We start from the raw sequence: 15,889 nt of genomic DNA on the forward strand, positions 1-15,889 counted from the left end.
AATGTGATGGAACGCCCTGCACTGGAACGCCCAATTCAATGACGAAATTCGCAAGAAGAATAGTGCAACCGCGACACAAAAGGGTTGTATGCATCACATTTCTTAAATACCTGTGCAAGCAGTTTGCACATGAAAGAACGTGCAAAGTCCGCCAGAAAACTGGCGCAAGGGCCTTAGTAAATGTGCCTCCTAGTTTTCAAAACATCATACAAAAGCTACATGGGTGCAAAAGCATTCCTCACCCATGGCCGGCAATAGGAAACTAATCCTACAAATGTTCTATTGGCACTGTGAGTTTGAGGTAATATTGATGGCCTAGACAAAAAAATTCAGTTACACAACAAAAAATTTTAACTTTGATCTTTCTGGGTTAAAAAACACAAAGGGGCAGATTTACTTACCCGGTCCATTCGCGATCCAGCGGCGCGTTCTCTGCGCTGGATTCGGGTCCGGCCGGGATTTATGAAGGTAGTTCCTCCGCCGTCCACCAGGTGGCGCTGCTGCGCTAAGAAGCATCGGAACGCACTGGAATACACCGAGCCGGGCTGAGTGAAGGTAAGTGCAAGCTCCGCGACAGATTTTTTTTAAAAAATGCGGCGGTTTTTCCGAATCCGTCGGGTTTTCGTTCGGCCACCGCCCCCCAATTTCCGTCGCGTGCATGCCAGCGCCGATGCACCACAATCCCGGGGCAATTCAGGGGAAATCGACGCAAATCGGAAATATTCTGGTAACACGTCGGGAAAACGCAAATCGGGCCCTTAGTAAATGACCCCCAATATGTATAATACACATTTAAAATACTGGTCCTTTGATGGGGGACAACAAAATAAAAGGTCATCAACATATAATTACAAAACAACATTTGGAGCTATATGCTATTCTTCGAGCTCTAGTCTCATCATTTTTATGGTTGCGTAGTGGTTAGTGTTAAAGCCTTGCAGCGCTGGAGTCTGGGGTTCAAGTACCAGGGTCAACATCTGAAAAGAGTTTGTATGTTCAACAGGAAACTTCATTCTTTACTTCCTGTAGATAAACACCGATCCCTGGCCATGTGATGCTACACAGGTGCAAGGCTCATTGGGGCACATTTACTAAGGGTCAGAATGGTGTTTTTCCGCCGGGTTTTCCGAATTATGCCGTTTTCCGCCGAATTGCCTCGGGTTTTTGGTGCACGCGATCGGATTGTGTCACATCGGCGCCGGTTTGCATGCGGCGAAAAATAGGGGGCGTGGCCGTCGGAAAATTTCACCGGATTTTGAAAAATTGCACTATTAAAAAAAAATCCTCTTCAGAGAACGCTCCCCATTATATCACACAGTGTAATAAGAGCTGCGTGATACTAGCGAGCCGTGCACCTGTATGACATCACATGACCATTGACCGGTGTTTATCTATAGGAAGTAAAGAATGAAGTTTCCTTTTGGATCACAACAAGCAGAGATCTAGAAAACTGTAAATAATTGAGACAGGAACTATATTGGAAATTTGTATAACTTTGCTTTACACAAACAATATCAATTAGTGGACCTTTAACGCCTCGGGACATATCATAAAATATAATCATTTTGGTAGTCAATGTACAATCACAATCTTTTTGGCTTCAACCTCTAAAACAGTTGAACTTCTACCGAATTAGAAGTAAAGGTTGGATATCTTTTGACTTGAGATCTCGTTGCTCTTGTCCTCTCTTTTCTCGTCCTCTTCTTAGACCTCTGTAGTGCTACACATATCGGCATGGCAAGATAATACAAGGAAATATCAAAACATCATGGCCAACATAATTGCCCATTTTGGCTTCCGTAACCATCCAGATATTTCACCTGGACTTTCCTGCAACACCCAGGGCACCATCCGGGTATTACATTGGGACGATACCATCCATCAACAAGCTGAGAATATATAATCAATATATTTTACCAGGACCATCTGGCATAGTTCAGATCTAATAAGTGGAGCTTGTGTTTGTATGGAAGATCTCCTTGGTCTTCCTTCACACGTCAATCTCTCTTACCAACAAATAAACCAGTACAACAGAAGAATTCCACATATAGCAATCAAAATAACAATCCGAACATGAGGATAGCATGATCAAAACTCATCCTCTCATCCTTCTTTACACATAGATAAATCTGAGGGACTAAAGTACATGGACTGTTATCATGCGTGATGCAGAGGTGCCGAGCAGTTTAGTAAGAATACGTTTCTTACTGTATGCTGCAGTTCCTTGCCGGTCACTATAGAATTGTTTGGAAAAGCACAGGATCCTACAGTACAGAATTATATTTCCATATGGTGGTGTCTTTAATCAGATATGTCTGTGGGAGATTGGGTTGAATTGGTGCCCGGCCATGGTGAAGGCCTGCAATATGATTGGGAACATCAATAGTTCTCTTAAGAGTTTTTAATACAGTGTGAACAGAAATCTGAATGACTTCCTGCTGGTTGACTTATGGTTATTGTGGAAATTTGGCCTTTCGGGTTCATAGTAGACCAGCTGCAAGATGTTGGGTCCTGGTACATTTTTGGGAAAGGCTGCCTGGAAATCGGGAACGGTGATATTTTTGGAGTAATAATAGTTCTCTATCAAGTAAACAGCCGTATTTGGATAATTTTTTTCCAGATCTTTCAATAGGTCATGCCAAGTCTGGTGAAGTCTCGGCAGGATGATCTCATCTATATCATTGAAGGTGACGTATCGGCTTCTGTACATGTTTCTGTACAAGCAATCGCTCAGAGCTGGGAGCTGTCCATAATATCCAATTTGGTTTTCTTGGTTCATACTTTTGTGCCAGACATCAGATGTTCTTAGATATCTGTCTATTGGCCAAGGTACAATCTCTACAAATCCTTCTGAGACGTAGTGATCAAGAACTTGTCCGATGGCCTCACTGCAGCTGTTCTTGTAGATGACCACTTTCTGGGCCCATAGAATACGAAACATCTCTAGGGCTTGGATATACTGTAATACGTTGTCCTGTTTACCGAACGACTGTGAAGTCTGCAGAGAAGGGCTGAGGATCCCGGTTCCTGATCTCAAACACTGGTTCATGATTTATATTTCTATTGATGGACCAGTAGATGGAAATGTACTAAGAAGAGCAGCTCCGAGGCTCGGGGCAGAGCACATCTGCCGGACCATATCTAAAGCCAAACCAAAGGGAATGAGTCTCTATTGTTGCCTTAACGGGAACATATTCAGAGTCATCCTCTTGACAATAAAACCAACAATATAACTCCTTCACATCACCATGGTTAATGGTCAACACTCGCACAGTCCTGGACTCGCTGGCGTCATAATATACTGATGGAGTCCCTGGACAAGACAAGAGTGTTATCATTTTTTGGAAAGGTTTTTGTATATGTGAAAATGCTCCACGTCTTCATTCCTGGTTTACAGCGATAGAAAAAAGAAACTAGTCCAGTGATAACAAATGCTAAAAGTATTAAACCCCACTTCATGTCATCGGTAGGCGGATGTCCAAGAGTAATGTAAAGGGTGAATGTCTGAAAAAAAGTAGAGACATTTAACATGAAGGATGGGTAGGTAACTTGCGACTTATCGGTCAATATTTCTGTACCCCTTTAAGAACACCTCTCACCTCTTCAGACATGTCTGTCTTAGTTAATACTTTTACACAGCACTGCCTCTTTGGTGGGGATCCGACCACTGGTACCCCCACCCCATGAATGGATGAGTTGTGTAGGAGTAGCAGTCAATGACATTCTGCCGCTCCATACAAACTGTTAAGACTAGTCGGTTCATTGAAACTTATGAGCAACTATGTATTTCAGATCTGAATCTAGTGCAGAGACAGATTTCCATATACATATACTTTACCCAAGACACATAAAGTACCATTTAGACCTATGGGGGCTCATTTACTAAGGGTCCCACGGACCGAACTTTCGTCGGACTTCGCGTCGATTTCTGTTTTGCGCCGCTGGGACAGAGATTTAAAAGGGGTTTTGGGAGCATGTGATCGGATTTTGCCGCAACCGCGACAGCTTTCATGCGACACAAATTGGGTGGCAGGCCTTCGGACGATCCGATGGATTCGGACAAACCGCAGGATTTAACTTAAAAATTGTGTCGCAATCCATACACTTGCTTACACCAGGAAAAAGAAGGTGAACTCCGGCAGACCTGATCGGGGAAGCAACACATGCAGGGAATCGGGCGCACGATCGTAGTGGATCGCGGCAGGGTTCATCCTCGTCAGATAGTCCGGATCGGGGATCGTACAGGGACCGGGTAAGTAAATGTGCCCCATTGTATCCAGTACTGGATCCTTAAATCCTAAGCCTAAAGATTGGTTTGTTGAATGGATGGCTGGATACATTATGATCCGTGGCAGTGTTCTCAATGCCAGGAGTCATCTCTTTTGGTTTGTAGACTGGAGTTGATTTACTCGTGATATCACAACCACTTACATGTCCATCCCTCACTGGGGGTGTGACTTATTACTTTTCTAAATATAGCAATTCCTCACAGATGTTAAAGGACTATATTGTTATGGTACATTGACTTTTGTCAACAAGTACTTTTTATACCTTTCATTCACATTTTTTCTTACAGTAAACAAGAAGCCACATTTGGTCCTCTTATTCCCACTACTCAGCCCAACATCTACATGGCCACTTGGGAGGAACATCACCTCTTCCATGTAAATAACTCCTTCACCACCTACATAAAATTATTCGGTATATCGATGACTTTCTCCTGGTATAGTGTGGTCCCACAGAGACGGACATCAATTTACTACCAGTCACCCCTACCAATGGCATAGTCCCTAATCATTGTTCTACTTTAGAACATACCCTAGTAGGGTTAAATTATAAGCGTGGCTACTGCTACAGGGGTAGCCAGTGTGGTCTAAAGCCACCACTTTCCAATCTACCTTGACCTTGACCAGTTTTGCCATTGAGCAGTTCATGAATGGTAACACAACATATGTTATTTATGTTGCAGAGTAGAAACTATGCAAACGTCAGCTACCAGGTGTTTCTAGGTGTAAACTAAAAGTGAGGAAAGTGAAACACCACTGGGGCTGCCACTAACAAGAGTGTGACTGGGAACAAAAGCTACACTTACCCAAATTTATTGGATACTTACCCTAGCAAGGTGGGACCCCCTGGTTCAGAAATGTCCATAAAATCGTCACATCATGTGATCCATGCTGTACATAACCAATCTACCTTCCAGGAGGTAGATTGGTCATAGATTTCCATATATTTAGATGATACAAAATACATAGCAGCACCCCTCATATATGTAATAGTAGCACCCCTCATATATGTAATAGTAGCACCCCTCATATATGTAATAGTAGCACCCCTCATATATTTTATAGCAGCACTCCGTGGCGTAACTTGAAGCTGATGGGCCCCAGTGCAAAGTTTGTGCCAGGCCCCGGCTATAATGTATGGTTTATCGTACTAGTCTTCTCATATGGGAAAGTGACATCTTATGGGCCCCCAAAGCCTCTTGGGCCCCGGTGCAACAGCAACCTCTGCACCCCCTCAAGTTATGCCCTTGGCAGCACTCCTTCTTAGTGGCTTGTAAAAAAAATACTAAAACAATAAAACCAGTACCAAGCTGTCCTGTTCCTCCTCTGTCCTGGCTCCTGCAGAGAGACGCAGAGCATCACACACACCTGGCTCATAGTGAGGCCACAAGCAGAGGCACTGAACTGCTCATAGCCCTTTGCTCAGTAGTAACCTTCTGGTCACATACTCCAGTGGTTGCACAAAGCAGAAGGAAGGTTCTGTGAAAAAAGTTCAATGCAGAGAGCTAAGAGCACAGCAGTGTGAGGACATCCTTCAGAGGCCACCAGTCACACTCAATGTATATAAGTGCATACTTCACAGTCCTCCTTCTACTAACACACGCAAAGTTATTGTTATACAGATCTTCGAGACAACATGCTGATAATGAAGAAATTACTCAAAAAAGGAAAAGTATTACAGTCTGGTTAAAACTTATCATTTATTGTATGATACACAGTGTATGTATGATACATCACAAAAATATAAAAGTCTTTCATTGCAGTGCCAAGATGCCAAGATTAAGACCATGCCATGAGTCCTGGGCTGTATGAATATTATAGCCCCTACAAGTCTGGAATCACTGCCTATATCTGGTAGTAGATTCAAGATTATTGAATTATTATTATTATTATTTTTGCCTGCTTTCACTCTGTGGTTTCAGGACTTTGGAGGACCTTCAATGGTCCTGATATGGCTCTTGGTGGGTGATCTAGGGCTTTCTATAAGGCTTGGGCCTTGGGCCTAGCATCCAAACTGCATGTATTATAATCCACTACTGTGTACACTGTAATGTAAGATGCCATAAATATCACATATTACAGAAAATGTTATTTTTGTAGCAGCAAATGTCACTTTAAGAAGAACCATAAACCAACTGAATGCGGGTCATTTACTAAGGACCCAATTTGCTTTTTCCCGACGTGTTACCCGAATATTTCCGATTTGTGCCGATTTTCCCTGTATGCCCCGGGATTTTGGCGCACGCGATCGGATTTTGGCGCATCGGCGCCGGGATGCACGTGACGGAAATCGGGGGGCGTGGTCGAGCGGAAACCCGACGGATTCGGAGAAACCGCCGCATTTAAAAAAAAAAAAAAAAGGGTTGCGGTACTCGCGCTTACCTTCGCTTGGTCCGGCTTGGTGAAGATCAGCGCATTCCGGGGAACTTCAGCGCAGCAGCGACACCTGGTGGATGTCGGAGGAACTACCTTAGTGAATCGCTGGAAGACCCGAATACACCGCAGAGAACGCGCCGCTGGATCGCGAATTGGCCGGGTAAGTAAATCTGCCCCAATGAGAATAACAACAAACCGTCATTCGGACAGGTTCCTGTCTTCAATTCAATTCCATTGGAAGCAGCCACTTGACAATTGTTAAAAGAAACCTACCGCTTTAAAATTAGCCTTCTAACCCTCAAATACCTTGCAACAGCTCAGGATGAGCTGATGCCGGACCATATCTTGAATAGAGACAGAAACTGCTGTATTCCTGGAAAACGTGTTTGTAGCGGTATATTCAAATCCACCTTCGGCGCACCACAATATTGGTGTTCTCTCCATGCATGCGACCGTTCACTGCGTCAGGGTCGCTCCTGTCTACAATTCGGAGAGCACACTGTCTTCTCTCTGAAGACATGGTCGTTCGCACAGCCGCACTGGAAGCCGGCTGCGACTAAAGGTGTTGGTGACGTCACCGGCTCTCCGGCACAACAGAATTATGCGCACGAACGGTCGTGCATAGAGCGAACACCAATATCGTGGTGCGCCGAAGGTGGATTTGAATATACAGCTACAAACACTTTTTTTCAGGAATACAGTGGTTTCTGTTTCTATTCAATATATGGTCTGGCATCAGCTCATCAAGGTATTTGTGGGTTAGAAGGCTAATTTTTAAAGTGGTAGGTTTCCTTTAAAGGTAAAAAGTGCATTTTTTTAATTGAGGAATACGGTAGTTCTAAGTAAGGAACAATATCGGGCCAGTATTTTCCAGCTCTTTAGAAAAACCTTAGGAATGCCTGATTTATGTGCAAATCTAATCATTGTATGGTGTCAACTTACTTGTCAGATAGAAGCTAAGCTTTGGTCTGTCAAGCACCAAGGAGATCGGTAAGAAGTAATCATACAACCCAGAAGGAGGCATGATGGCAGCTCGCCTGTAGAGCTCTGGACCTTACTAGGTCTCCTGCAGCTACTTATAGAAGATTTGACTCCAGAGCCAGTGACCCAACAGATTTGGAGCCTGGGACTATGAGTAATCTCACTCCTCTATTAGAAGGAGGCAATAGAAGGTGGTCTGAAGCCGCCAGCATTAAACCTACAAGGTTCAATAAATGTATGTGACCCAGGAACGGAAGAAGAACCTGGATATCAGTGAAGGTTCAGTTGTCTCAAAACCTCATTAACATTCATGATAAGAGAAGAATTATATTTCCATATGGTGGTGTCTTTAATCAGAGATGTCTGTGGGAGATTGGGTTGCTTGGGTGCCCGGCCATGGTGAAGGCCTGCAATATGATTGGGAACATCAACACTAACACTACGAGTTTTTGATGCAAAGTGAACAGAAATCTGAATGACTTCCCGCGGGTTGACTATCATCTTGTGGTTGTTGTAGACGTTTGGCTGTTCGGGTTCATAGTAGACCAGCTGCAAGATGTTGGTTCCTGGTACATTTTTGGGGAAAGCTGCCTGGAAGTCAGGAACTGTGATATTTTTTGGAAAGTAATGGTTTTCTATCAAGTACACAGCTGCATTTGGATAGTCTTTCTCTAGATCTTTCATTAGGTCATGCCAAGTTTGGTGATGTCTCGGCAGGATGATCTCATCTATATCATTGAAGGTGACGTATCGGCTTCTGTACATGTTTCTGTACAAGCAATCGCTCAGAGCTGGGAGCTGTCCATAATAACCAATTTGGTTTTCTTTGTTCATACTTTGGTGCCAGACATCAGATGTTCTTAGATATCTGTCTATTGGCCAAGGTACAATCTCTACAAATCCTTCTGAGACGTAGTGATCAAGAACATGTCCAATGGCCTCACTGCAGCTGTTCTTGTAGATGACCACTTTCTGGGCCCCTAGAATACGATACATCTCTAGGGCTTGGATATACTGTAATATGTTGTCCTGTTTTCCGAACATTGTAGAGATACAGACTGTGAAGTCTGCAGAGAAGGGCTGAGGGTCCCGGTTCCTGATCTCAAACACAGGAACATGATTTGTATTTTTACTGATGGACCAGTGGATGGAAATGTGCTTAGAAGAGCAGCTCCGAGGCTCGGGGCAGAGCACATCTGCCGGACCATATCTAAAGCCAAACCAAAGGGAATGAGTCTCTATTGTTGCTTTAACAGAAACATATTCAGAGTCATCCTCTTGACAATAAAACCAACAATATAACTCCTTCACATCTTCACCATGGTTAATGGTCAGCACTCGAACAGTCCGGGACTCTCTGGCGTCATAATAAGCCGATATGACAAAGGTTTTATTGTTTTCCAAAGGGGTGATGGAGTCCCTGGAGATGACAATGGTTTTATTGCTCTGTGGAAATGTGTTTGTATGTGTAAAAATCCTCCAGACTTTAATTCCTGCACTTTCTTTTGGTAAATAATTATACAAAATAGAAACTAATAAAAAAATTGAAAATATTAAGGCGACTAAAACCTTCTTCATGTCGTCTGTCGGCAGATGTCAAAAAATAATATCAAAGGTCCATGTCTGAAAAAGAAAGTGGAGACATTTAATATGAAGCATCGGTAGGTGACTTATATAAAAGCCAACATTTATATAATGCTGAAGTATCAGCAGGATACCCTTGCCCCCATTACTATTGGATTCCAGTGGTAGGTCGTCCTTCAGTCAGACACTTATTACCCATCCTGTGATGGGAGGGATTAGTAAATCTTTACTCTCTTTAAGACATGTACTCACAAATTCTAGTCTATTACCCCCTGTGCCACCATTCCTATATACTAGACTTCTGTATACAACCCCCTGAGCTAAGTGTAGGGGAGGGAAGGGGAAACTTCAGTGAAGGGGGCCTAGAAGGAAAGGAGTGAAGGGCTAAAGAAGGCTACCTCTCGTTGTTTGCTCACAAACGGTTGAGCAGGAGATTATTGGAACATTATCCATAGGAAAACAGGTCTTTTGTAAATGCCATGAACTGAGCAAGTATGCAGCTTATTTACTAAGGGTCCGCGGACTCACCTTTGTTGGATTTTCCAACGTTTTTGTTTTTGCACGGCTATTTAACATTGGATTGTGTCGCACGCGATCAGATTTTGGCGCAGCGGCTTTCATGCGACAGAAATCGGGGGCCGGGCCGTCGGACAATCCGACTGATTCGGACTGAGTGTGGGCTTTAAGATTCAAATTGTGTCGCAAAACAATGCACTTACATGCACCGGGACGAAGATGGTGAACTGCAGCGGAACTGAGCGGGGAAGCGACAATACAGGATATCATGCGCACCATCTTAGTGAATCGCGGCACAGTGCATTATCGTTGGACACTCCGTACTTTGGGGCAGATTTACTTACCCGGTCCGTTCGCGGCGCGTTCTCTGCGGTGGATTCGGGTCCGGCCAGGATTCATCAAGGTAGTTCCTCCGCCGTCCACCAGGTGGCGCTGCTGCGCTGAAAAGCATCTGAACGCACTCAAGTTCACCGAGCCGGACCAAGTGAAGGTAAGCGCGTCCCAAGCGACACTTTTATTGTTTTAAATGCATCGGTTTTTCCGAATCCGTCTGGTTTTCGCTCGGCCACGCCCCCCGATTTCCGTTGCGTGCATGCCGGCGCCGATGCGCTACAATCCGATTGCGTGCGCCAAAATCCCGGGGCAATACAGGGAAAATCGGCGCAAATCGGAAATATTCGGGTAACACGTCGGGAAAACGCGAATCGGGCCCTTAGTAAATGACCCCCTTTGTGAACTCCTTCGGATGGGTAAGTAAATGTGCCCCTATGTGCATTAGGTCATTGATCTTTGATATCCACAGAGAAACTGTCTGGGGTGAAGTTTGTTTCCATAAGAGAGGAAAGCAAGATCTTACAACGATGATTATCTATAACCTTTTTAAATTTTTATCTTCGAGGGATTAAAGCCAAACCAGTCTATCCCAAACAGAATGAGTACAGATTCCCAAATGTAGACAGTGCTGTTTCCATGTCTTTGCATCTTATCGAGTGAGAGGCTTTTAACTAGGGTCGGGAAGTATGAACTGTGCTTACAGACACTTCGCCAATTAAGGCTGCCTTGCAGGTATGTGGAGGCTTATGACATTTGTCAGCGCTGCCTACAGTTGGAAATCTGTTCCTTCTGGAATAGATACACCGGTTTGGTTTTATTCTCACATCACGTCAATAGGCTTCTCGAAATGTGGTAAGGGGGCTGCCTTACATGTAGCTAAAGAGGCAATGGGGCACATTTACTAAGGTCTGTGCACCAGTTTCTGTTGGACTTTGCAAGTGCTTTTATGTGCAAACTACTTGCACATGTATTTAAAGGTGGCCTGGAGGGGTCTGCTTAACAAAATAAACATGTACTTACCTCCAGGCGCCCTCCGGGTGTCCCGCGCTGCTGTCGCTCCGGTCCATGCCCCATGTAAACAAACATGGCAGCGGAAGCAGCGCTGCATTCAGCTTCCAGCCGGACCCGTCACCCATCCGTCCCGCATTACACCGAGCACCGGCTGGAGCGACAGGAGGAGGGCGCAAGGAGGTGAGTAATTTTTTAAGCAGCCCCCTCCCGGCCATCTTTGTTTTTTTGTAAAGTCTCATACAACCCCTTTAAGAAGTGTCCTCGCCACATATGTGTCACACAGGACCCTTTTGTGTTGCCGCTGCACTATTCTTCACACAAGACTCAAATTGGTGTGCTGTTGCACAGCCGGACTGTGTGCCACATTTATCACGCAAAGTCAGACAGAAATGTGTCACACGGCCCATGTTAAAGGTGCACCCAAAAAAAGTTGGCGCACTCTGCAGCAGCAGTGTCGGGGACGCCAGATTCATGAATCTGACGCACCCTGCACACATCATAGGCAAACTGCACATAGTAAAGACTGCCCTGTTTTTAATAATTGTGTCCCAATGTCTTCCTTATCTCATCCTGGAAAACGTATTTGCATATTTACCCTGGAATTCCCTGGTGCAGCATAAATAGCCATAAGTATCCACATACCCGCAAGGCAGCCTTTATTGGCAAAGTCTCCGAAAGGACATTTAGTAGGGTGTTTTTATTGGTGCCATGATGGGGTACATACCCCTTTTTTAGTAATTTGTTTGAAGAGGGAGAAGTGGAGGTAACAAAAAAATCTATGATATTTATTTCAGAAGTTGCTTTTTCTGTATAGGATGTTTATCCTTTAAAATGTTGAAAATGATATTTTGAAAAAGTATTTTTTAGTTTTTTTTATTTTTAACATTTAATTTTTGTCAACCCTGGGATTTATGGATTCTTTATGGATGCATACAGTATACTGCAACACTTCTATTCCACAGCATATTGTTTATGACACCCTTTTTGTGGCATAGTGTAACAGGACTAGGACACTGAAATTCCAATCTTATAAATGTTTTCATTTACCATATATACTCAAGTATAAACCTAGTTTTTCAGCACAAAAAATGCTGCTGAAAACCCAAACTTGGCTTATACTTGAGTAAAAAGAAATATATCAAAACTCACCTTTCTGGCTTCCCCCGCTGCTGGCTATATACTGGGACAGGAGGCTGGCTATATATTGGGGGATATGGGCTGGCAGGCTATATACTGGGGGGCAAGTGCTGGCTATATACAATGGGGCAGGGTCGAGCAGGCTATATACTGGGGAGGCTGGGACCAATGCATTTCCCACCTTTGGCTTATACTTGGGTCAAAAAGGTTTATTTTTTTGCAAATTTTTTAAAAACAGAAATTTCCCCTGGTGATAAGTATTCAGCCCCTGGTGATAAGTATTCAGCCCCCGGTGATGAGTATTCAGCCCCCGGTGATGTGTATTCAGCCCCCGGTGATGAGTATTCAGCCCCCGGTGATGAGTATTCAGCCCCCGGTGATGAGTATTCAGCCCCCGGTGATGAGTATTCAGCCCCCGGTGATGAGTATTCAGCCCCCGGTGATGAGTATTCAGCCCCCGGTGATGAGTATTCAGCCCCCGGTGATAAGTATTCAGCCCCCGGTGATAAGTATTCAGCCCCCGGTGATGAGTATTCAGCCCCCGGTGATGAGTATTCAGCCCCAGTGATAAGTATTCAGCCCCCGGTGATAAGTATTCAGCCCCCGGTGATGAGTATTCAGCCCCCGGTGATGAGTATTCAGCCCCCGGTGATGAGTATTCAGCCCCCGGTGATGAGTATTCAGAAAACCCGGTGATGAGTATTCAGCCCCCGGTGATGAGTATTCAGCCCCCGGTGATGAGTATTCAGCCCCCGGTGATGAGTATTCAGCCCCCGGTGATGAGTATTCAGCCCCCGGTGATGAGTATTCAGCCCCCGGTGATGAGTATTCAGCCCCCGGTGATAAGTATTCAGCCCCCGGTGATGAGTATTCAGCCCCCGGTGATGAGTATTCAGCCCCCGGTGATGAGTATTCAGCCCCCGGTGATGAGTATTCAGCCCCGGTGATGAGTATTCAGCCCCCGGTGATGAGTATTCAGCCCCCGGTGATGAGTGTTCGGCCCCCGGTGATAAGTATTCAGCCCCTGGTGATAAGTATTCAGCCCCCGGTGATGAGTATTCGGCCCCGGGTGATAAGTATTCCGCCCCTTTGCTTAGTGTTGAGTAGAAGCAGCTTTGGAGCTGGTGCAGCCAGGAGTCGTCTTGGAAAGATACTACAAGTTTCTCACCCATGGATTTGGGGATCCTCTGCCTCTTTCATGCAGATCCTCCCCAGTTCCCTCAGGTTGGATGGTGAACATTGGTGGAAGCCATTTTCAGGTCTCTCCAGAGATGCTCCATTGGGTTTAGGTCCGGGCTCTGTCTGGGTCAGTCAGGAATGGTCACAGAGATGTTCTGAAGCCCGGCTGTGTTATTAGCTGTGAGCTTAGGGTCATTGTCTTGTTGGAAGGTTCGGCCCAGTCTGAGGTCCAGAGCATCTGGAAGAGGTTCTCATCCAGGATATCTCTGTACTTGGCCGCATTCATCTTTCCTTCCATTACACCCAGTGATCCTGTCCCCCCCATAGCCTGATGCTGCCCTCACCATGTGTCACTGCTGGGATTGGATTTGGCAGGTGATGAGCGGCGCCTGGTTTTCTCCACCGCTTAGAATTATCACCAAAAAATATGGGGACGCCAGATTCATGAAGAAGGGGGCGGCACAATTCATGAATCTGACGCACCCTGCACACTTCACAGGCAAACTGCACATAGTAAAGACTGCCCTGTTTTTAATAATTGTGTCCCAATGTCTTCCATATCTCATCCTGGTAAACATATTTGAATATTTACCCTGGAATTCCCTGGTGCAGCATAAATAGCCATAAGTATCCACATACCTGCAAGGCACTTTCTTGATCTATCAGAAGGCACTGGGGCAGATTTACTTGCCCGGTCCTGTCGCGATCCCGCGGTGCGTTGTCCGACAAGGATTTGGGTCTGCCGCGATTCACTAAGATCGTGCGCCCGAGTTCCTGCATCCGTCGCTTCCCCGCTGAGGTCCGACAGAGTTCATCTTCTTCTTCCTGCTGCTTGCAAGTGCTCGTCTTGCGACACAATTCTAAATGTTAAATCCCGTGCGTTGTCCGAATCCGTCGGGGCAATTTGGTGCCAAACGGAAATCGTTGTGAAACCCGACGAAAATGCGCTCCGCGGACCCTTAGTAAATGAGCCCCTTTGTCTCTGATAGATATGCTGTGGTGTGGCCGCACCCACGGGGCACATTAAGCTCCAGGTCCTCGGTAGTGCACTGGCGAGGGATGTCCCTGTCCATTAAGCTCAGGGGTTGGAATAGGCGTACAAGCCATGGTAAATCCCCCCTAAAATATCAAAATTGAAATAGCCGTCCTTCTATGAATCAATTTTATATTTAACTAAAATCAAATTGAAACGTCAAAAAAATAACTCATACTGTATGTCTACGGGCAGCACGGTGGCTGAGTGGGTAGCACTTCTGCCTTGCAGTGCTGGGGTCCTGGGTTCAAATCCAACCCAGGTCAACATCTGCAAAGAGTTTGTATGTTCTCTCCGTGTTTGCGGGGGTTTCCTCCAGGTCCTCCGGTTTCCTCCCACACTCTAAAACATACAGTTAGGTTGTTTAGATTGTGAGCCCCATGGGGATAGGGACCAATTTGACATACTTTGTGCAGCGCTGCGTAATCTGTGTGCGCTATATAAATAAAGAATTATTATTATTATTCCATGTATTGAACATATCTATGTGTTGAATCTATCTAAAAAAAAACTTAAAAAGAAGCAGCAAATGAATCAGGGAATGTAAACTTGGGTGCACAGGCTATAAATTAGATATTTGTTGGCTGAACGCTCAGCCGAAAACTACTCCAACCTCCTCCCCCATTTAGAAGATGGTATAAAAAAAATCTCCTTCTAGAAGATGTCCTCTCCTTCTATGAGAATAAATGATGTGACATGACTAAATCCAAGATGCCAAGTCATTATTGTCCTGACATCTGGCATCGAGGCAGTCAGGGCGTCGCTCCTGCCGAAATCTTGCAGGCGATGTGTATCTACAGCCTATGACAGCCATACAAGACACAAACACCATAAATAGATGATCTCATCCTATTATGCAGGTGCCTATAACCTACAAACAATAGAAAAACTCACCGCTATCTGCAGAGCATCGCGCCGCACATCTGGAACCACACGCCCTGAGTTATGTCTCTAGTGTTCAGCAAGAACTGAAACTAAAAGCACGGAAGCGCTGCAGCTTTATAGCGAACATCATGGAGTTAATCTGATTGGTACTCAGCCAAAATTCACTTTCTATGGAAACTTCCTTTTTCTTCAAACTTAATAAAATTCTCAAGTAACCCTAACACTGCCAGGAAAATCCAAATTATCTAATAATAGTAGTAGCGGCAGCACTCAGCCACAACAAAAAGAAAATACAGAACAAAAGTCAACCAAATACAGGCGGCCCCCTACTTAAGGACACCCAAGTTACAGACCACCCCTAGTTAAAGACGGACCCCTCTGCTCACTGTGACCTCTGGTGAAGTCTCTGGATGTTTCTATAGTCCCAGGCTGCAATGATCAGCTGTAAGGTGTCTGTAATGAAGTTTTATTGATAATCCTTTTGATTAATTTAAAAATCCGATTGTCACTGAGGCAGAAAAATTTTTTGTCTGGATCTACACTTATAAAATATACAGTTTCGACTTAC

General features: G+C 44.8%; 1 protein-coding gene and 1 pseudogene across 1 annotated transcript; both read right to left on the bottom strand.

Moving 5' to 3' along the window:
• Window positions 1-2,264: 2,264 nt before the first annotated feature.
• Window positions 2,265-7,686, bottom strand: LOC140076469 (uncharacterized; annotated as a pseudogene).
• LOC140076804 (glycosyltransferase family 92 protein F49C12.5-like) lies at window positions 7,400-15,391 on the bottom strand. The gene is made up of 2 exons (XM_072123519.1): window positions 15,331-15,391; window positions 7,400-9,266 (listed from the first exon to the last, which is right to left on the bottom strand). The coding sequence occupies exon 2, from the start codon at window positions 9,219-9,221 to the stop codon at window positions 7,914-7,916; it is 1,308 nt and encodes a 435-aa protein (XP_071979620.1). The 5' UTR covers window positions 9,222-9,266; window positions 15,331-15,391; the 3' UTR covers window positions 7,400-7,913.
• Between the last annotated feature and the right edge of the window lie 498 nt (window positions 15,392-15,889).

Source organism: Engystomops pustulosus, chromosome 9, assembly GCF_040894005.1.
Source record: "Engystomops pustulosus chromosome 9, aEngPut4.maternal, whole genome shotgun sequence".
Taxonomy (NCBI): Eukaryota; Metazoa; Chordata; class Amphibia; order Anura; family Leptodactylidae; genus Engystomops; species Engystomops pustulosus.